Source organism: Neoarius graeffei, chromosome 2 (assembly GCF_027579695.1).
Source record: "Neoarius graeffei isolate fNeoGra1 chromosome 2, fNeoGra1.pri, whole genome shotgun sequence".
NCBI classification, from domain to species: domain Eukaryota; kingdom Metazoa; phylum Chordata; class Actinopteri; order Siluriformes; family Ariidae; genus Neoarius; species Neoarius graeffei.
The window spans coordinates 4,202,892-4,224,739 of NC_083570.1; the positions used below are offsets into that span (position 1 = coordinate 4,202,892).

Below are 21,848 nucleotides of genomic sequence, written 5' to 3' on the forward strand. Positions count from 1 at the left end.
CGCTGGCAGGCGTCCCGGAGTTGCTGGCCAAACACGAACAGGCGGCCGACCTCCTGTAGGTGTACAGCGCGGAAGTGCTGGCGTTGTTGTTCTGGGGTGCGCCCCACATGCTGGAGGACGGCCCGGTGCAGGTCCGCGTAGACCAGCCGGCTGTCGGCGGGGAGCTGTAGTTCAGCCAGCTGCGCCTCGCCTGTTAGCAGGGGGAGGAGTCGCGCCACGCGCTGTTCCACCGGCCAGCCCCAGGCCTCTGCTGCTTCCTCGAAGAGCGCTAGGAAGGCCTCGGGGTCATCATGCGGGCCCATCTTCGTTAGGGTGAGGTGGGGAGGGCCCGCGGCGGTGGAGGTGGTGGACCCCGCTGACGAGAGGAGGTGCCGGAACGCCTGACGATCTTCCTGTTGCACCAGCACCAGGGCCTCGAACCTTTGCGCTTGCTCCTTTTGGAGGGCAACCAGTGCCTGGTGCTGGCTCTGTTTGGCCGTGGCGAGGGTGTGGATCAGGTCCACGAAGGGGGAGGACTCCATGGGGCTGTTCTCCTCTGTGCTCCTTCCTTGGTTTCGGCCCCACTGTAGGACTTTGAGTGGGTGGGTGGAGCACAGAAGTACGGCAGGCCCGAACTGAGTTGTCAAAACTCTTTATTGTGACTCTTTTCAGTCGAACACAATCTCCCAGCCACACAGACATGCACACACACATTAGTCATCTGGTTGGGGAGAGAGCTCCCTTCCACTGCTCTCTCTCTCCTTCTATAGGGCACGGTCTCTGGGGAAGACACACAAACACAGGTTAATTGACATCAGGTGTAGTGATTCTGCCACTTACCTTCCCTGACTCTGCCCTCTGGTCACAGACCGATGCTTGACCATGCCCCTGCTGCCACAGCAATGCTTCAAAGCCTTGATGCTGGCCCAGCAGGAAGATCACCATGAGTTATGGCATCTGCTTGCGTCAGCAGGGGCATTGACCATCACTGCTCCGGCACCCTCATGATGATGGGCCCGCAGGATGATCTGGAAGCGTTCCTCGCCCTCTTCGAACAAGCAGCCAAGGCGTGGGGGTGGCCACTGGAGCAGCATGCCACATGCCTCCTCCTGCACCTGACTGGTGAAGCACAGCTCACAGCACAGCAGCTCCCTGCTGACAGCCGACTGGTGTATGCTGACCTGAAGAAAGCCATCCTGTGGCGGGTCGGATGCTCCCCGGAACAACATCACCAGCACTTCCAAACGCTGTCATTGGAGGAGGCTGGCCGGACATTTACATTTGGCCAGCAACTCCGGGACGCCTGCTGGCGGTGGCTGAGGGTGGAAGATCTTGACACCGATGAGATCATTGATCTGGTGGCACTGGAACAGTTCATCTCTTGACTTCTGGAAGGAATAGTGGAATGGGTCCAGTGTCATCGCCCGGCGTCGCTGGGATGAGCCATCGAGCTGGCGGAGGACCATCTGGAGGCAGCTCCAATGGCAGGCCGATGAGGCATCTCTCCTCGCTTCTCCGCTCGCTCTCTCTTCTCCCCCCCAGCTCTCTTTCCCCTCCCCACCCCGTTCCCGTACCATGGAGGCGGCGGCTGGCTCCTCCCCAAATGGCCCGTTGCACCCGTGGTGTCTTCCCATCTCCCTCTTCCGTGTCTGTGTTGTCTCCTCCTCAGGTGAGTGACTCCCATAATGCCAGTGCAGAGGGAAAGCCTGGCCGGTGTGCTGGTGGGGTGGGGAGTCAGAGCATCTCCAGAGTTGGAGCTCTGCCAGGGAGGTGGGAGCTGTGATCTGGATCCCCGATGTGCCAGAGACCGCCTCCAATTGGGTGGTCACATACCAGTAAGTGTTCAAGAGGATACATATCACGAGTTGGTGGATTCCAGTTGGAATCAGACCTCAATTCACCAACGCCTGTTGCAAGGTGAGGCAATGGGGAGAGCACAAGCGGTGAAGGTTTTATGTGTGCACGGGGATATTCACAATTACCCTTTAGTGTCCGTACATATTTTATTCCGGGACCAAATGCATAGAATTAAGGCGGGGGTTAATCCTCGTCTCACCCACTCCGTAATTTTGGGAACTGATTGGCCAGGGTTTAAAGAATTAATGGAACTCAAATTGAGAGATGGGTCCTGCATAAATATGTCACAGAAAGTTCCCAGTGTGGCATTGACTGGGGAAGCTGTCACAGAGCCATCTACGTCAGCACTGTGTCAGAGTGATGCAAGGAGTGAGGAGCACCCTGCCTCTCCTCCATCTCTTGGGGATTCCCTTGGGAATTTCCTGTGAGAGCAGTCATGAGATGAGACTTTATCTCCCGGGTTGGGATTCTGAAAGAAATCCTGACAGACCAAGGCACTCTGTTTATGCCATGTACACTGCGCGAACTGTATGGGTTACTGGGGATTAAGTCTATCCACACCAGTGTCTATCACCCACAAACGGATGGCTTAGTGGAGCGATTTAACCAAACACTCAAGAACATAATTTGGAAATTTGTAAGTGAGGACGCATGTAATTGACCTGTGCACAAAACTCCACACACTCACGCACTTAACCCAGGAAAATTTGCGGCAGGCACAAGAACGTCAAAGCCGTCTGTATGACAGGGGCATGTGCCTTAGAGAGTTCATGCCAGGAGACAAAGTACTCATATTATTGCCCACGTCGAGTTCTAAATTAATCATGAAGTGGAAAGGACCCTTCGAGGTCACACGGCGAGTCGGGAATGTCGACTATGAGGTGAGGCGAACGGGCCTCACAGCTAACCCAAAAAAGTGTGCAATTGAGCGGGTGGAAGTACGGTATCTGGGGTTCCATTGGGTCATGGGCAGGTGCGTCCCCAAATTAACAAGACTGCAGCAATTGCAGCCTGCCTGAGGCCCAAGACCAAAAAGGGGGTGAGACAGTTCCTGGGGCTGGCTAGCTATTATCGTAGGTTTATACCTAATTATTCAGACATCACCAGCCCTTTAACTGATCTCACTAAAAAGGGGGCTCCTGATCCGGTCCAGTGGACGGAGCAGTGCCAACAGGCATTCTCTAAGGTAAAAGCTGCACTGTGTGGGGGCCACTTTTGCACTCCCCTGACTTCTCTCTCCACTTTATTTTACAGACTGACACATCAGACAGAGGGCTGGGGCCCATTTTGTCCCAGAAGGTGGAGGGTGAGGAGCACCCCGTGCTGTACATCAGCCATAAACTCTCGATGCGTGAAAGAAAGTACAGCACCATCGAAAAAGAGTGCCTTGCCATCAAGTGGGCAGTCCTCGTCCTCTGATACTACCTGCTGGGTCACTCTTTCACTCTCTGTTCGGACCATGCGCCCCTCTAGTGGCTCCACCGCATGAAGGATACCAATGTGCTGATCACCTGCCCTCCAGCTGTTTAAGTTTGAGGTGGTCCACAGGCTGGGGGCACAGATAGTGGTGGCGGACTCCCTGTCCCATCAGGGGGAGTCTGCTTCAGGCCGGACGGCTCCCCGGCCTGAGTCGGACAGTGGGGGTATGTGGCAACGGGGGCATGGCCAAGTGGTAGTTTGTGAATGGAGGGCGGGGTCGGGGAAGGTAAGTGGCTAAATCATTACACCTGGTGTCCATTAATGTATGTGGGTGTGTTTGTTTGTTTGTCACAGGGATTGAGCATAGAAGGAGGGGGAGAGCAGAGAAAAGGGGATCCCCGGCCCCAACATGTGTGTGTGACTGGCTGACTGAATGAATGAATGATTCAATCAATCAATCAATCAATCAATCAATCAATCAATCAAGCAAGCAAGCAAGCAAGCAAGCTGAAAAGCCAAAATAAGGACAATAAAATGTATGTATGTGAACATCAACTCTCGCCTGCCGTGCTTCTGTGCTCCACCCACATCAGGAACTGTTACAGCCATCAATAAATAAACTTGATTACTTGATCTGTATTACATTAGCATGAGGACTAGCTCAGAGGTTTATTTATTCCTGATTCATTTTTGTAGCCAGTTTGCTCCGTTGACCAAAATACTTTCACTAAAATACTGATTTAAAATGAATTAACAAACTGTATCACCTTTACCTTTTTCCAACTTTTAGACAACCTGATGATGCTTTTGTCTTTGTTTCCGTTTCTCTCCACAGCTGCGGCAGTTCAGCAGACGATTTCACCACCACAGCTAGAAAGCAGAGAAGATTTTCTGAAATGTCCATCTGAACACACACACACAAACAAAAGACAAAAGTTTTCTTCGAGACTGACTTAAGGAAATGAAATTGTTTGAGTTAAATGCATCGCAATTTATCTTGTATAAACGCTCACTAGACCAGGGGTTCCCAAACTTTTCCATGCCAAGGCCCCCCAAACAGCATTAGCTTCTGGCCAGGGACCCCCTTTGCAAATCCACAGACAATGCTACAAAATATGGAAAGAAACATCAACATTTAGAATGTTTTCTCTTACTTTTATTCAGTATTCAATAATTGTTACATTTGTTTAGCATAAGAATATTATTAACTAACATGTTTTCAACACAAATATTTTCGCACTGAACAATAAACTTTTCAACAAACTGTTGATAAGAACAGCACAAAAGAAATCAAACCACTCTCAATTTTGTGTGTGTGTGTCTGGGAGTGTCAGACGGTTTACACTAGTGGGAGGGATCGGCTTGGTGGCTCCTACATAGTTTGTCAACCCTGGGCTTAATCTCCGTCAGTGCCATACGCATGTCATTGTCCACATGTAGACGTGCTCTATGTTTGGTTTTGAGTACCTTTAAAGTTGAAAAGCCAGACTCACACAAGTAGGTTGTTACAAAAGGGAGAAGGCATTTCAATGCCTTGTCAGCCAAGCTTGGATCGTCCTTTCTTACATGTAGCCAGTAGTTAGACAGGGGAAGAGCCTCAAAGTCCATTTTTAAATCCCCTGAGTTTGTCATCTCAATCAGCTCCTCCTCTAACTTTAAGTCCAGACTAGAACCGACACCGGGGGCAAAGGGGTTCCTAACCCAGTTTAAATGTGTGTTTTCGAGGTCAGGGAAATAGTCTTTGAAATATCCTTGGAGGTGCTCCAGGTGGGACTGGATCAATGGAGAGACGGAGCCCAAATCACCACATGACAGCAGCTCCTGGTGAAGTACGTAGTGGGAACATTTCTGTAACTCCCTCCTGGAGCTTGTTTGACCACAGCATGATCTTTTTGGAAAAAGCATGCACTTTGTCTTGCACCTGGAGTATGTACATGTCACGTCCTTGCATGCTTTGATTCAGTACATTTAGATGCTGGAAAATGTCTGACATGTATGCAAGTTTGCGGATCCAGGTTGCATCGGTGAACCGATCTGCCGGCTGATGCTTTTCAGATGAGAGGAACTCTGCAACCTCCCTCCGCAGCTCATAGACACGGTTCAAAACTGCGCCCCGTGACAGCCAGCGCACGTTCGAGTGAAGCAGCAGCCCCTCAAAATGAGAGCTCATCTCATTACAAAGCAGGGTAAACAGTCTGTGTTTCATGGGACGGGCTTTAATAAAATTCACTACTTGTATAACCTCCTGTAGTACCTGATTCAACTCGTTATCCATCCTTTTTGTGACCAGTGCCTCGCAGAGCTGTTGGCTTGTTCCTTCGGTCTCTTCTTCAAAAACCTGTCTATTTTGCGCTAGCAATACGCTAGCTCGAGGAGCAAAGCAGCTTGATAAATGGCGCAAACTGCAACGTCACAGGCAATCGGAGAGATGAGCATGGCAAACAATGTTTCGATATGATGTATTATTATTTATAATAATTATATTTTATAATAATGATTAAAAAACTAATTACAATACATTTAATAATAATTATTTAAAAATATATTTTTTTCGCAATTTTTGTTATCGTCCCTCCAACTTTCTGAGCACCCCCCCCCCCCCCCCCCCAGCACCCCCTGGCGGCCCCCCAGGGGGCCGTGGCCCCCACTTTGAAAACCACTGCACTAGACCATTACAACTATAATAATGATCCTTTTATAATTTGGTAACAATTCTGTGCAGCACCATATAAAGCTCAAATCATCTAATTTCCAAGTTACAGTTTTAATACAACATGAAGTTACATGTTGTGGCTCAGGAACACTTCTGAAAACCATCGTCTCTGAACACAGTTAATCACTGCATCCGCAAATCCCAGCTACAACCAGATACAAACACCATCCAGAAACACTGCTGCTTTCTCTGGGCCAGAGCTCCTTTACTTTTTTGGACGAAGGCAAAGTGGAAAACTGTCCTCTTGTCTGACAAAAAGAAATTGGAAATTCTTTTTGGAAATCATGGACACCACTTTCTTGAACTTTCTTGAAATATGTTGCTGGCATTGAATTCAAAATGAGTGTATATATTTAAAAAAAAAACAGTAAAATTTCACAGTTTCAACATTTGATATGATGTCTTTGTACTATATTCAATGAAATATAAAGTTTCCAAGATTTGCAAATCATCACATTCTAATCTCATCTCATTACCCCTAGCCGCATTATCCTGTTCTACAGGGTCGCAGGCGAGCTGGATCCTATCCCAGCTGACTACGGGCGAAAGGCGTGGTACACCCTGGACAAGTCGGCAGGTCATCACAGGGCTGACACATAGACACAGACAACCATTCACACTCACATTCACACCTACGGTCAATTTAGAGTCACCAGTTAACCTAGCCTGCATGTCTTTGGACTGTGGGGGAAACCGGAGCACCCGGAGGAAATCCACGCGGACACAGGGAGAACATGCAAACTCCACACAGAAAGGCCCTCGCCGGCCACGGGGCTCGAACCCAGGACCTTCTTGCTGTGAACTCTCGGACAAGTTTACAGAGCCCTCAGTAGATCTGCACCCTCATGTATTTCAGAAACCCTCACACACTCTGTTCTAAATCAGGGTTTTAGGTCACTAAGTGGTTTGTTTATCTTCATTTGTGTGGAAAAACTGTGTAAAAAAGAGATTTGTAGTATCAGTCGTAATATTACATCATTATGGTTTGTAGATACAAACTGCAAAATAACACACGTCTTGTTTGTAGCCGTTTTAGAAATAAATGAATGGTCATTTTGGCTTGACAGATATCAGCTCTTATTCTTTATTAGATATTAATTTCATTAAACATCAGAGAGTCATAGGTCCTGGGTTCGAGCCCCGTGGCCGGCGAGGGCCTTTCTGTGAGGAGTATGCATGTTCTCCCCGTGTCCGCGTGGGTTTCCTCCGGGTGCTCCGGTTTCCCCCACAGTCCAAAGACATGCAGGTTAGGTTAACTGGTGACTCTAAATTGACCGTAGGTGTGAATGATTGCTTGTCTTTTTGTGTCAGCCCTGTGATGACCTGGCGACTTGTCCAGGGTGAACCCCGCATCTCGCCCATAGTCACCTGGGATAGGCTCCAGCTCACCCATGACCCTGCACAGGATAAGCGGTTATGGATGGGCTTCAGTGTTTCCTGAAGTTTCATCTGGCCATCATTATCCATGTGTATTTAATGAAATTAATCATAATCAGTGCGGTTATATTTCTGTACTTAAGAGAGATGAAATGGTTAATAGAGGAGTGTTCGTGATCTCTCTGTGTTTGTGCTCCTCCTATCTCTCTCTCTCTCTCTCTCTCTCTCTCTTTCTCTCTCCCCTCTGTCACATACACACAGACACACACACACAGAAGAAGGAAGTCACTCCTTTCAGACAACACAAAACTGATCTCTTTCTCATTGCGATTTCAGGAAAATGGCCGAGGCCAGTATTTCAGTAGATCAGCTTTCTCAGGACCAGTTCAGGTGCCCACTGTGTCTGGATCTCCGGAAGGATGCGGTGGCTATCTCCTGTGGTCACAGTTTCTGTAAGGTGTGTATTAATGGCCACTGGGATCAGGAGGATCAGAAGGGTGTCTACAGCTGTCCTCAGTGCAGAGACACTTTCACTCCAAGGCCTGTTCTATCCAGAAACAACATGCTGGATGAAGTGGTGGAGAAAATGAAGAAGACAGAAGTCCAAGCTGCTTCTCCTGCTCACTGTTACGCTGGACCTGAAGATGTGGAGTGTGATTTCTGCACCGGGAGAAAACACAAAGCTGTCAAGTCCTGTCTGATGTGTGTGGCTTCATTTTGTGAAACTCATCTGAAACCTCATCTTGAAGACCCTACTTTGAAAAAACACACATTGATTGAAGCCTTAGCAAAACTCCAAGAGAAGATCTGCTCTGAACATAACAAGCTGATTGAGATCTACTGTCGTACTGATCAAACCTGCATCTGTTATTTGTGTATGATGGAAAATCACAAAGGTCACGACACCGTCACAGCCGCAGCAGAAAGAGCTGAGAGACAGGTGAGAACTAGAAATCTTTCCAGAATTAAATCATCTTAATTATAGTTTCCCATCTAGAAACAGGTGCTTTAGTCAGTGATATGATTTGAACTTTAATTTCAATGTGTGTCTCAATCAGAAGGATTCTGTAAAAGCTGATTAAAATTGTCTGTGTTCTGGTGAACAGAGTGTTAAATTTATCTTCAGTAATGGTCGTAATCTGGTCAAACCAGTTAGTGAACATGTCAGCCAACGCCTGTGACAGGGCGAGGCAGGTGAAAACACAAACACTTTTTTTTTTTTTTTACTTTTTATGATCCTTTATTTTTTTTTACAAAAGTAGCATTACATAATAAAATGTATGTGAATTAATAAATAAATATTTAATAAAGCATTTTAAATATATTTGGCTAAATATAACAGTGCACAGTGTGAGTTAAGTTATTGCAGTGATTCTGCAATGCAGGTTTTGTGTAAAACAAAGTTCTTCTTCCACTACCGAGCACAGAGCCTCCTCACAACACCACACTGTCTTAAACATTTCCATATCACCCATACTCTTAAAAAAATTAAAATCAATCAAAACTCTGTAATTAGTTAGTCTGGACAGAATTCTCTCAGGGTCACAGTCTGTGTTTTGTGCCATTTTGTTTTTTCTACTTCAGTAGATTGCCATTTTGGCCTGGCCAGGGTTAACAGTAACCAGCTGACACATGGATTTGTTTCTCCGGACATATTTAAAACCAAAAATAAAAAGCTGAAAGGTAAAATTCATATCAAATGATCTTAAAATGTCCCCCAACCAATAAAACAGTGACTGCAACCCGAAGCAATGTAAAAAGACATAAACAGTTTCTCTCGGAGAACAAAAGGGACACTCTTGGGTGACCTCAGGGTTTAAAATGGAGATAAAAGAATTCACAGACACTGTACAATGTAAAATCTTCCACCTCCAAATCAATCAGAAGGATTCTGTAAAAACTGATTAAAATTGTATGTGTTCTGGTTAACAGTGTTAAATCCATCTTCGGTGAGAGTCGTAATCTGGTCAGACCAGTTACTCAACATTTCAACATTTCACACACGCAGAGAATATTTTGGCAAAACAAACAAACAAAGCTGTTATAATGAGCTCCACCCTTCTCGGAAGGCTTTTCACTAGATTTTGGGGCGTGGCGGTGGGGTTAGTGTTCATTCAGCTACAGTGGCCCTTGAAAGTTTGTGAACCCTTTAGAATTTTCTGTATTTCTGCAGAAATATGATCTAAAACATCATCAGATTTTCACACAAGTCCAAAAAGTAGATAAGGAGAACCCAGTTAAACAAATGAGACAAAAATATTATACTTGCTCATTTATTTATTGAGGAAAATGATCCAATATTACATATCTGTGAGTGGCAAAAGTATGTGAACCTTTGCTTTCAGTATCTGGTGTGACCCCCTTGTGCAGCAATAACTGCAACTAAATGTTTGCGGTAACTGTTGATCAGTCCTGCACACCGACTTGGAGGAATTTTAGCCCGTTCCTCCGTACAGAACAGTTTCAACTCTGGGATGTTGGTGGGTTTCCTCACATGAACTGCTCGCTTCAGGTCCTTCCATAACATTGTGATTGGATTCAGCGCTGCTCTTGCTCCTTGCGGAGGGTGATCAGGGCTTGGTACTGACTTTCTTGGGTGGCAGCAAGGGCATAGGTGACATTCTTGAGTGGGGAGGACTCCACTGGTGGTTAACGTCAGTCTTCCTGGCTTTCGGCACCACTGTTATATGTCCCTGAGGTGGGTGGAATACTGAAGTGCAGACAGGCAGGAAATGGTGTTAAACACAGTCTCTTTTATTTGTCACTTTGGCTTTTCAGCTTTAACATTATGTCTTGTCACACATACATACATGTTCTCCAGTCGGGAGACGACCACCTCTTCACTCTGCCCCTCTTTTTCATGACTCTGTCATTCCTGCAAAACAGACACCCACACATCAGTTACCAACAGGTGAGATCACTTTGCCACTCACCTTCCCTGGCCCCGCCCTCTATTCACAAACTGGTGCTTGACCACACCCACACTGCCAAAAAACAACAAAAAACACACACAATACATAACATTCACAGCTGTAAGAAACATGAATGTACTTTGAACTGACATTAATATGGAACCAGTTCGCTCGTACTGTATAAAAAGCTGAATGTGTTTTATTTGTCCTCAGAGTGAGTTAAAGGAGGAGCAGATGAAATCCCAGCAGAGAATCCAGGAGAAGCAGAAGAAGGTGCAGGAGCTGAAACAGGCTGTGAACACTATAAAGGTGAGCAGTGAGCAGAGACAGAGCTGCTCCTAGAAACACACACAACATGGACAACGAGTCATTTACAGTCCCAGTAAGAGAGGGAATGATAGATGAGCTTTAAATCTTGTGTGTGTGTGTGTGTGTGTGTGTGTGTGTGTGTGTGTGTGTGTGTCCTAACAGCTCAGTGCACAGACAGCAGTGGAGGACAGTGAGAGGATCTTTACTGAGCTGATCAGCTCCATGGAGAAAAAGCGCTGGGAGGTGACGGAGCTGATCAGAGATCAGGAGAAGGCTGAACTGAGTCGAGCTGAACGACTCCTGGAGCAACTGGAGCAGGAGATTGCTGATCTTCAGAGGAGAGTCACTGAGCTGGAGCAGCTTTCACACACACACGATCACATCCATTTCCTCCAGGTAACACTCACTGTCTGATCTACAGAGCCAGCTGTTCCTCACACACTCTCTAAAACACGTCTCATTAAGGGAACAATAAATGTCCCTGTCTGACATCACAAGTGGGTTTTACATTTCATTTGCTTTCTGTAGGTTTTAGCTTCTGGACGTCAGTCTCCTCAACTTATCGGACCAGATTTTCGCACATCCAGTGTCACTGTCCATCAACATCTCTCATTTGATGGAGTGAGGAATTCTCTCTCAGATCTGAAAAAGAGACTCGAGGAATTCTGTGAGGAGGAATTCAACAAAATCCCTCCACATGGTAAGAGGAGCTGTTCCTGCTGGAGAAACACAGTGATGTGTTATTTCTTAGCGATGCTCCTGCTTTCTTTTCTGCAGACACTTTATTCACCCGACACTTTGAACTAAAACACTGATTTAAAATGAATAAACTGACTGGATCACTTTCAACTCTTTCCATCTTTTACACAAACTCATGGTTCCATTTTTCTCTCCGCAGCTGCAGCATTTCAGATCATTTCAGGACCAGAACCACAGAGCAGAGAAGAGTTTCTGAAATGTACATCTAACACACACACACACTTCACATAAATATATTGTGTGAATTAAACCCAACATGTTCACATTGTTCAGTTTGGTTTTTCTCTTTTATTTTAGATTTCTGTTATCTGACTCTGGATCCCAACACGACACATCGTCACCTTATTCTGTCTGAGAAGAACAGAGCGGTGAATGACAGTGGGAGAGAGCAGCATTACTCTGATCATCCAGAGAGATTTGATTCCTGGGAGCAGGTGTTGTGTAAGGAGAGTGTGTGTGGACGCTGTTACTGGGAGGTGGAGTGGAGCGGTGATGGTGGTGTGTCCATAGCAGTCTCATATAAAGGCATCAGCAGGAAAGGACGGGTTAATGAGTGTGGGTTTGGAGGCAACAATCAGTCCTGGAGTTTGCGGTGTGCTTCTTCTTCTTCTTCTTCTCTCTCTTTCTATCACGACAACATTGAGACTGTTCTCAGAGTTCCATCACCCTCCAGAATAGGAGTGTATGTGGATCACAGTGCAGGAACTCTGTCCTTCTACAGCGTCTCTTACGCAATGAAGCTCCTCCACAGAGTCCACACCACATTCACTCAGCCTCTATACGCTGGATTTGGGGTCTACAAAGTTTCTGGGTTCGCGTTCTACTGGTCTCCTGGTTCTACAGTGAGATTGTGTGATCGAGAATAAAAGTGTGTAGTGTTTTCTGTAAAATTCCTGCATGTTGCCACATTGTTGCTCAGTCGTCTGTTTCACTAGAACACAATCCAGCTGCAGAAAAACACTCATTTTAATATTTAAGTTAAAACATGTATAATGTTTTATTATTATTATTATTCGTCACATGCACACTTCAAGTACAGTGAAATTCATCCTCTGCATTTAACCCATCTGAAGCAGTGAACACACTCACACCCAGAGCAGTGGGCAGCCCAGAGCACCCGGGGAGCAGTCAGGGGTTCAGTACCTTGCTCAAGGGCACCTCAGCCCAAGGCCGCCCTACGTCAACCTAACTGCATATCTTTGGACTGTGGGGGAAACTGGAGCACCTGGAGGAAACCCATGCAGACATGGGGAGAACATGCAAAGTCCAGACAGAAAGGCCCTCACCGGCCACTGGGTTCGAACCCAGAACCTTCTTGCTGTGAGGCGACCGTGCTAACCACTACACCACCATAAATGTATAATAATTAAAGGTAGACTGCCTTTCAGATTTTTCTAATTTAGGCCATAAAAAGAATTTTCCCTGACACCCAATTATTTTTTTAGTGGACTGAAAGCTACTGAATTCGACACTCAGACTTCAAATTTTATTACTTTTTTCCCCTAAAAGAACAATTAATGAATTTAGAGCCACGTGGCCCTAAATTCTCCGCCATTTTTTTCTTGCCTCACCGTGACCTTATCCAACATGCTATGTCGTGCATGAGGTGGTGGGGTTTCCCCATTGTGGGATACAAATTTGTACCCTGAGAGAACAATGGAGGACCGACTACAGTAACGGAAAGTGGGAAGAAAAAACTCTGTATTGCGAAGGAAAGGAAACGCAGGACCAAAATAATAAATGACAGCAAACACAAAAATCAAAAAGATGAATGTAACGGCTTCGCTGATCTAGTGGACACTGAAACAGGCAGGCGGGATCAATGTCACTTTCGTTTTTATTTTTTAAACTGTCACTTAACACAAAACATGCTTTTCAGCAGTTTCAAAATAAACTGTGTCATTGCCCAGATGTGATTTCAGCCAGGGACAGAGATTCACATTGCACACACACACACACACACACACACCACCTTCACCGGGCTCGTGCTCCACTCACCAACTGGCACTTGGCCATGCCCCCCACCACAGTGAAAAAGAACCGTATACTGTCTTGCTCAACGAAATAAACTGCGCAGTATGTTTGTGAATCGAGAGGTTGTTCACCAGAAGTTGAGCAATATACAGTAGGTGTATAGTCTAATTACACACATTTTCGCTCAGCGGTCTTCACCATCGCAATGATAAACAAAGAATCTTCTATGTAAACTATCTAATGCACAGGAATAATATTTACATTGTGAAATCATGACATACTTTTCATTATGACTAACGAATATTGACTAGAACACGCTCAGTGTTTATTGTTTATTGCACATACAAGAACAAAATTGGCTTAACAAAATATACCAAATACTAAGACATGCAGGGGAGGCCTGAAACTTGATGGTTTTTCAAGAGCCTCCTCTTATTAAGATAAAAATGACAATATTAAGGTCAACTTATATAAAGCATAAAAAAGTTAATAATTAAAGTAATTGATCAATAGATTGCCGGGGAAACAAACATATAATTTGCTACAAGCAAATACATGAATTCATGGTAAAATAACAATGATGACATCGATTTGCTGAATAAAATGATAGGAATAAGCTTCAGATCAACTTACTGAACAAAACTAAAATTAAGCATGAAAACATCGTCAATTATGAACAATTAATCGATAACAAGGATTTGGAAAGAGATCAGTGTAATTTTGTAGCTGGATTATTCAAGATTTTCTTTAGCAGTTGCTTCTTGAAAAGGGGCAGCGACGTACTGTTTTGTAATTTTTTTTTAGACTATTCCATCCAAAGGGTTCTCTATACATTAAAGTAAACTGTCGCTGATTAGATTTGGTTCGAATCGGTCTTAAGTTATTGCACTGTCTTGTGTTGTGTTTGTGGATATCTGAGTTATATATAATGCTATCTCTGTAATGTGCTGGTAAACATCAACTTCCATAGATGATTTTGTGAACAAAAAGACTAATCTGTAATTTGTTAATGTCGTATATTGTTAATACTTTGAAGTCATGAAACAAATTTGTTGAAGGGAATGTATATGACACATTTGAAGCGATCCTAATAAAGCGTTTCTGTAGTAAGAGCAGTGGCTTAAGCGTTGTTGTGTAAGTGCTTGCCCTTATAATATTACAGCATGTTCGGTACGGGCAAATCTAGGTGTAGTATAGAATCATAAAAGTGTTTTTTGTGATAGTAAATTTCCAACTTTTCATATTATTCCGATATTTTTGTCTATCTTTTTGCGAATGAGCTCAACATGATTTTTCCATGCAAGTTTTTCATCTATTAAAACACCTAAGAAGCATCTGTGTATGTTGTCAATATATATTCTGGCATTTTTATGACAGTATTTTTTACTTTTTCCCACAAAGATGATAAAATTTGGTTTTTTTTAAATATATTTAAGGACAGTTTGTTTGCTCAAAACCACTTATTTACCCTACTCATTTCAGAATTCATGGAGCTAACTAGGACATCAAAATTTCAGTGGGACATAAACAGGTTTGTGTTGCCTGCAAATACTAAAGTAAACAGTTTTTTTGGATACAAATGCTAAGTTATTTACAGTGGTGCTTGAAAGTTTGTGAATCCTTTAGAATTTTCTATATTTCTGCATAAATCTGACCTAAAACATCTTTAGATCTTCACACAAGTCCTAAAAGTAGATAAAGAGAACCCAGTCAAACAAATGAGACAAAAAATATTATACTTGGTCATTTATTTATTGAGAGAAATGATCCAATATTACATATCTGTGAGTGGCAAAAGTATGTGAACCTCTAGGGTTAGCAGTTAATTTGAAGGTGAAATTAGAGTCAGGTGTTTTCAATCAATGGGACGACAATCAGGTGTGAGTGGGCACCCTGTTTTATTTAAAGAACAGGGATCTATCAAAGTCTGATCTTCACAACACATGTTTGTGGAAGTGTATCATGGCATGAACAAAGGAGATTTCTGAGGACCTCAGAAAAAGTGCTGTTGATGCTCATCAGGCTGGAAAAGGTTACAAAACCATCTCTAAAGAGTTTGGACTCCACCAATCCACAGTCAGACAGATTGTGTACAAATGGTGGAAATTCAAGATCATTGTTACCCTCCCTAGGAGTGGTCGACCAACAAAGATCACTCCAAGAGCAAGGCGTGTGATAGTCAGTGAGGTCACAAAGGACCCCAGGGTAACTTCTTAGCAACTGAAGGCCTCTCTCACCTTGGCTAATGTTAATGTTCATGAGTCCACCATCAGGAGAACACTGAACAACAATGGTGTGCATGGCAGGGTTGCAAGGAGAAAGCCACGGCTCTCCAAAAAGAACATTGCTGCTCATCTGCAGTTTGCTAAAGATCATGTGGACAAGTCAGAATGCTATTGGAAAAATGTTTTGTGGACAGATAAGACCAAAATAGAATTTTTTGGTTTAAATGAGAAGTGTTATGTTTGGAGAAAGGAAAACACTGCATTCCAGCATAAGAACCTTATCCTATCTGTGAAACATGGTGGTGGTAGTATCATGGTTTGGGCCTGTTTTGCTATATCTGGGCCAGGATGGCTTGCCATCATTGATGGAACAATGCATCCTGAATTATAGCGGCGAATTCTAAAGGGAAATGTCAGGACCAGGACATCTGTCCATGAACTGAATCTCAAGAGAAGGTGGGTCATGCAGCAAGACAATGACCCTAAGCACTTTTTAAAAAAATTTTTTTTTACCTTAAGCACTTTATTTTAACTTTATTCTTAAAGAAGAATAAATTTAATGTTTTGGAATGTCCAAGTCAAAGTCCTGACCTTAATCCACTGGAAATGTTGTGCAAGGACCTGAAGCGAGCAGTTCATGTGAGGAAACCCACCAACATCCCAGAGTTGAAGCTGTTCTGTATGGAGGAACGGGCTAAAATTCCTCCAAGCCGGTGTGCAGGACTGATCAACAGTTACCGCAAACGTTTAGTTGCAGTTATTGCTGCACAAGGGGGTCAAAACAGATACTGAAAGCAAAGGTTCACATACTTTTGCCACTCACAGATATATAATATTGGATCATTTTCCTCAATAAATAAATGACCAAGTATAATATTTTTGTCTCGTTTGTTTAACTGAGTTCTCTTTATCTACTTTTAGGACTTGTGTGAAAATCTGATGATGTTTAAGGTCATATTTAGATTAGATTAGATTAGATTAGATTAGATTAGATTAGATTAGATTAGATTAGATATAACTTTATTGATCCCCTTGGGAGGGTTCCCTCAGGGAAATTAAAATTTCAGGAGCATCATTATAGGATAAACAGAGAATAGAATAGAAAAAACAGAGAACTTCTAGATAATTTAAGTCTTTAGAAAACTTCTAGATAAATCAATTAAGTATTTACATATACAAATATATTTAAAAAAGATCTGAAAAAAGTCCAGCAGGAGAGGTATTGCACATTGTCCATTATTGCTTTTTGTCAGGCTAGGCTACTGCTCCTTTCCGTCCTCTGTCCTCCTGTTACCCCTCCTCCCCCCAGAGAGGAGTTGTACAGTCTGATGGCGTGAGGGACAAAGGAGTTTTTAAGTCTGTTAGCCCTGCACTTGGGAAGGAGCATTCTGTCACTGAACAGGCTCCTCTGGTTGTTGATGACGGTGTGCAGAGGGTGACTGGCATTGTCCATGATGTTCAGTAGTTTGTCCATAGTCCTCTTCTCTGCCACTGTCACCAGAGAGTCCAGCTTCATGCCAACCACAGAGCCAGCCCACCTGATCAGTTTGTCCAGCCTGGATGTGTCCTTCTTGGATGTGCTGTCCCCCCAGCACACCACAGTGTAAAACAGGACACTGGCGACCATGGACTGATAGAACATCCACAGGAGTTTCCTGCAGATGTTAAAGGACCGCAGCCTCCTCAGGAAGTATAGCCTGCTCTGTCCCTTCCTGTACAATTGGTTGGTGTTGCAAGTCCAGTCCAGCTTGCTGTCCAGCCACAGCCTGAGGTACTTGTAGCAATCCACAGCCTCCACCTCGACTCCCTCGATCAGAACTGGTCGTGACTTTGGTCTGGACCTCCCAAAGTCAATGACCAGCTCCTTGGTCTTCGAGGTGTTGAGCTGCAAATGGTTCCTGTTGCACCAAACAGCAAAGTCCCTCACCCTGCTCCTATACTCCTCCTCTCTGTTGTCCCTGATACACCCCACGATGGCTGTGTCATAGGTGAACTTCTAAATGTGACACAGCTCCAACTTGTAGCAGAAGTCCGCGGTGTACAGGGTGAAGAGAAGAGGGGCCAGCACAGTGCCCTGGGGTGCTCCGGTGCTGCTAATCACAGTGTCAGATGTGATGTCCTTCAGCCTGATGTACTGCGGCCTGTCGGTGAGGTAGCTGGAGATCCAGGTGACCAGGCAGGGGTCCACTCGCATCCTGTTCAGTTTGTCCTGAAGCATAAGGATCTGGATGGTGTTGAAGGCACTCGAGAAGTCCAAGAAAAGGATCCTCGCTGTGCCATTTCCCTTATCCAGATGCGAGTGGGCTCGGTGTAGCAGATAGAGGATGGCGTCTTCCACACCAACACCTGCCCGGTATGCAAACTGCAGACAGTCCTGGAAATGTTGCACCTGGGGTCTGAGGAGGCTGAGGAAGAGCCGCTCCAACGTCTTCATCAGATGTGAAGTGAGTGCCACTGGTCGGAAGTCATTCAGCTCGCTGGGCCGGTTCTTCTTGGGAACTGGAACAATACATGATGTCTTTCAGAGGGTGGGTACTCTCCCTAGCAGCAGGCTGAGGTTGAAGATGCATTGGACTGGTTCACCCAGCTCAGCAGTGCAGGTCTTCAGTAGTCGGGGACACACCTTGTCCAGGCCTGCTGCTTTATGGGGTGAAGCTTCTTCAGTTGACCTCTGACCTTGTCTGCAGTAATGCATGGAAGAGTCTGTGTTGAGGTGGGGGGAGGGGGAGGAGGGGGCTGCTATGATGACTGGGGGGAGGTGTGTTGAGGGAAGAAGGAGAGCTGGCTGCAGTGAGGGGGAGGGTGGGGGGTTGAAACGGTTGAAAAATTCATTCAGCTCATTCGCCCTCTCCACTGTCCCCTCAATGACTCTGGCCTTTGTGTTGTGGCCTGTGATGGTTTTCACACCTTCCCAGACCTCCCTCATGCTCTTCTCCTTCAGCTTCTGCTCCACCTTTCTCCTGTAGCTGTCCTTAGCTTCCCTCACGCAGCGTTTCACCTCCTGCTGTGCTGCTTTCATTGCCTCCCTGTCCCTGCTCCTGAAGGCGGCCTTCTTCCTGTTGAGGACAGCTTTGACTTCCTGTGTTACCCTTGGCTTGTTATTAGGGTAACACCGTACAGTCTTAGCGGGGGAGACCATGTCTGCATAGAAGTAGAGCTAATCCATCAGACAGTGTGTCAGCCCCTCTATGTCCTCACAGTGTGGGCTAAGCAGCACATCCCAGTCCATGGTGTCATAACAGTCTCTGAGGGCATCTTCCATTTCAGGGGACCACCTGGAGCTAGTTGTTGCAGGCTGCCTTTGGACCAGGGGGGTGTACTTTGGCTGTAGAAGAACCAGGTTGTGGTAAGACTTCCCTCATGGGGGGATGGGTGTGACTCTGTATGCATCCCTCACATTAGCATACAGCAAGTCAATGGTTCTGTTGTTCCTAGTTGGACAATCCACAGCCTGGTAAAAAGCAGCCAAAGTAGAGTCCAAGGTAGCGTGATTAAAGTCCCCAGAAATGATGATAAATGCCTCAGGGTGCTGTGTCTGCAGCCTTGCTGTGACAGAGTGAATCCTCTCACATGCAGCAGCTGCGTCTGCCCTTGGAAGGATGGTGTTTTCATGTTTCTATTTTTCTCTCCACAGCTGCAGCAGTTCAGATCATTTCAGGACCAGAACCACAGAGCAGAGAAGAGTTTCTGAAATGTGCATCTAACCCACACAGTCCATCTCCAAGGAAAGGTCGGGACTGAGGTTGACCCTCCATTCATCCTGATAAATTGTCAATGAAAGGCTGCACGTAGTATCCCAATCTGCGACTGTTCATGCATTCGTGAGGAGTTTTATTCTGGGACAGACCACTTCCACTCATGGAACACACACATTTACACAAAATTACACAAGCAGAGGATCAATAACTGAGTGGAGTACTGAAAAATTAACTGATCCTGTGACATTGTAAGATTTATAGCATCCAGTTTTATGCGCCTTGAGTCAGACTCGTGAACCTCCTACAATGAGAAGCACTCAAAATAGGGTTTACCTTACACACAGATTACAACAGTGACTTCCAGTTAGTTCTGAGAAACATCAGCAATTTTAAACTTATACTTTTAAAACATACCTCCAAACACAATTGGGACAAACGGATGTGTATAAGGAGGAAAAGAAATTCCAGAAATTCAACATTCTTCAAAATATCGATATTTAGAATATACTTACGAACGTATCTTTATATCAGACTGGTTTGATGAACTGCTGTGCACCAGCCTGTGTATTGTCTAGATGATTATATGATTAATAGTTTGACCAGCAGGTTTCTCTCGTGAAGAAGTGAAGCCTGAAAAAATGAACCATTTCAACGCAATTAGCTGGAAAGCTTCAGTGTTTCATGAAGCTTCATCTGCCATCATTGTTTAAAGTTATTCATTTGCAGTAAAAATGAATGATTATCTCTAATGGAATTAGAAACCCAGACATTCTAACTGATACGGTGTCAGATTTGCAAATTTCTAACATTTCACACAACTCAATTTGTATGAAAATTTAATGATGTTCAGGTGTAGGGGTGGACTGATGGTGATTTAAGGGTGGGGCTAATATTTGTACCTTTCCTTAGGACTTCATTTAAAAGAAATTGAACAAAATCCAACGAGGTTAATTCTGTAAGGAGGAATTCAACCAAATCCATCCACATGGTACGTGGAGCTGTTCCTGCTGGAGAAACACAGTATTTTGTTTTTACTTTACTTGCTCAGCAACAGCCATATGCCTTTATGCCCCATCAATCAATAAACTTGATTACTTGATCTGCATTACATTAGCATGAGGACTAGCTCAGAGGTTTATTTATTCCTGATTCATTTTTGTAGCCAGTTTGCTCCCCTGACCAAAATACTTTCACTAAAATACTGCTTAAAAATGTATTAATGAACGATCACCTTTACCTTTTTCCAACTTTTAGACAACCTGATGATGCTTTTGTCTTTATTTCTGTTTCTCTCCACGGCAGCAGCAGTTCAGCAGATGAGTTCACCACCACAGCCAAAAAGCAGAGAAGGTTTTCTGAAATGTCCATCTGAAAACACACACACACACACAAAACCCCCCACAAATTTTTTTCGAGACTGACGTCAGGAAATGAAATTGAGTTAAATGCATCACAATTTATCCTGTATAAACACTCACTCCAGCATTACAACGATAATAATGATTCTTTTATAATTTGGTAACAATTCTGTGCAGCACCTCATAAAGCTCAAATTATCTAATTTGCAAGTTTCAGTTTTCATACAACACATTAAGTTCCATGTTGTGGCTCAGGAACACTTCTGAAAACCATCGTCTGTGAAAACAGTTCATCACTGCATCCACAAATCCCAGTTAAAACCAGATACAAACACCATCCAGAAACACTGCCGCCTTCTCTGGCCCTGAGCTCTTTTACTTTATTGGACTGATGCAAAGGGGAAAACTCTCCTCTATTCTGACAAAGAGAAATTGGAAATTCTTTTTGGAAATCATGGACACCACGTCCTACAGGCTACAGAGGAGAGGGACCATCCGGCTTGTTATCAGTGCATGGTTTAAAAGCCAGCATCTGTGACGGTATGAGGGGGCATTAGTACACATGGCATGGGGAGCTTGTACATCTGGGAAGGCATCATTAATGCTGAATGATATAAACATGTTTCAGAGCAACATGCTGCCATTAAGATGACATCTCTTTCAGGGAAGATCTTCCTAATTTCAGCAGGATAAACTGCAATCTGCACATATTACAACTGCATGGCTTCAGAGTAAAGGAGTCGATGCTAAACTGGCCTGCTGCAGTCCAGACCTGTTTCCTACTGAAAACATCTGGTGCATTAGGAAACGAAAAACATGACAAAAGGAGACCCCGAACTGTTGAGCTAATGAAATTGTATATCAGGGAAGAACGGGACAACATTTCACTTCCAAAACTACAGCACTTGGTCTCCTCAGTTCCCAAACGTTTACAGAGTATTGTTCAAAGTAGAGGTGATGCAACACAGTGGTAAACATGCTCTTGTTCTTTCTTGAACTTTCTTGAAATATGTTGCTGGCATTGAATTCAAAATGAGTGTATATTTTTCAAAAAAACAATAAAATTTCACAGTTTCAACATTTGATATGTTGTCTTTGTACTATTTTCAATGAAATATAAAGTTTCCAAGATTTGCAAATCATCACATTCTGTTTTTATTTATATTTTACAGTGTCCAAACTTTTTAGAAACAGGGTTATACATAATACCATCACCTTGCGTGAGTCTGACTCTCATTCGGCTGATGTGAGCACTTGATAATATTCTG

At 44.3% G+C, this 21,848-nt stretch overlaps 1 protein-coding gene and 1 long non-coding RNA gene across 2 annotated transcripts; one reads left to right on the top strand and one right to left on the bottom strand.

Moving 5' to 3' along the window:
• The first annotated feature begins 7,596 nt into the window (after positions 1 to 7,596).
• Positions 7,597 to 14,411, top strand: LOC132877818 (tripartite motif-containing protein 16-like). The gene is made up of 6 exons (XM_060913620.1): positions 7,597 to 8,285; positions 10,471 to 10,566; positions 10,729 to 10,962; positions 11,095 to 11,266; positions 11,465 to 11,524; positions 11,623 to 14,411. Exons 1-6 carry the CDS (start codon positions 7,686 to 7,688, stop codon positions 12,189 to 12,191), a joined length of 1,731 nt encoding a protein of 576 aa, XP_060769603.1. The 5' UTR covers positions 7,597 to 7,685; the 3' UTR covers positions 12,192 to 14,411.
• On the bottom strand, positions 9,605 to 10,199 carry LOC132879614 (uncharacterized). The gene is made up of 2 exons (XR_009653852.1): positions 10,156 to 10,199; positions 9,605 to 10,055 (listed from the first exon to the last, which is right to left on the bottom strand). It is a non-coding gene; the product is annotated as an uncharacterized LOC132879614 (long non-coding RNA).
• Positions 14,412 to 21,848: the final 7,437 nt, after the last annotated feature.

What these genes read in the sequence shown, in the direction of transcription:
- LOC132877818 (XM_060913620.1), top strand. Translation starts at nt 7,686, where the DNA reads ATGGCCGAGGCCAGTATTTCAGTAGATCAGCTTTCTCAGGACCAGTTC. An exon ending in ATCACATCCATTTCCTCCAG is followed by an intron (nt 10,963 to 11,094) that starts GTAACACTCACT and finishes TGCTTTCTGTAG; the next exon opens with GTTTTAGCTTCTGGACGTCA. An exon ending in CAGAGAAGAGTTTCTGAAAT is followed by an intron (nt 11,525 to 11,622) that starts GTACATCTAACA and finishes CTTTTATTTTAG; the next exon opens with ATTTCTGTTATCTGACTCTG.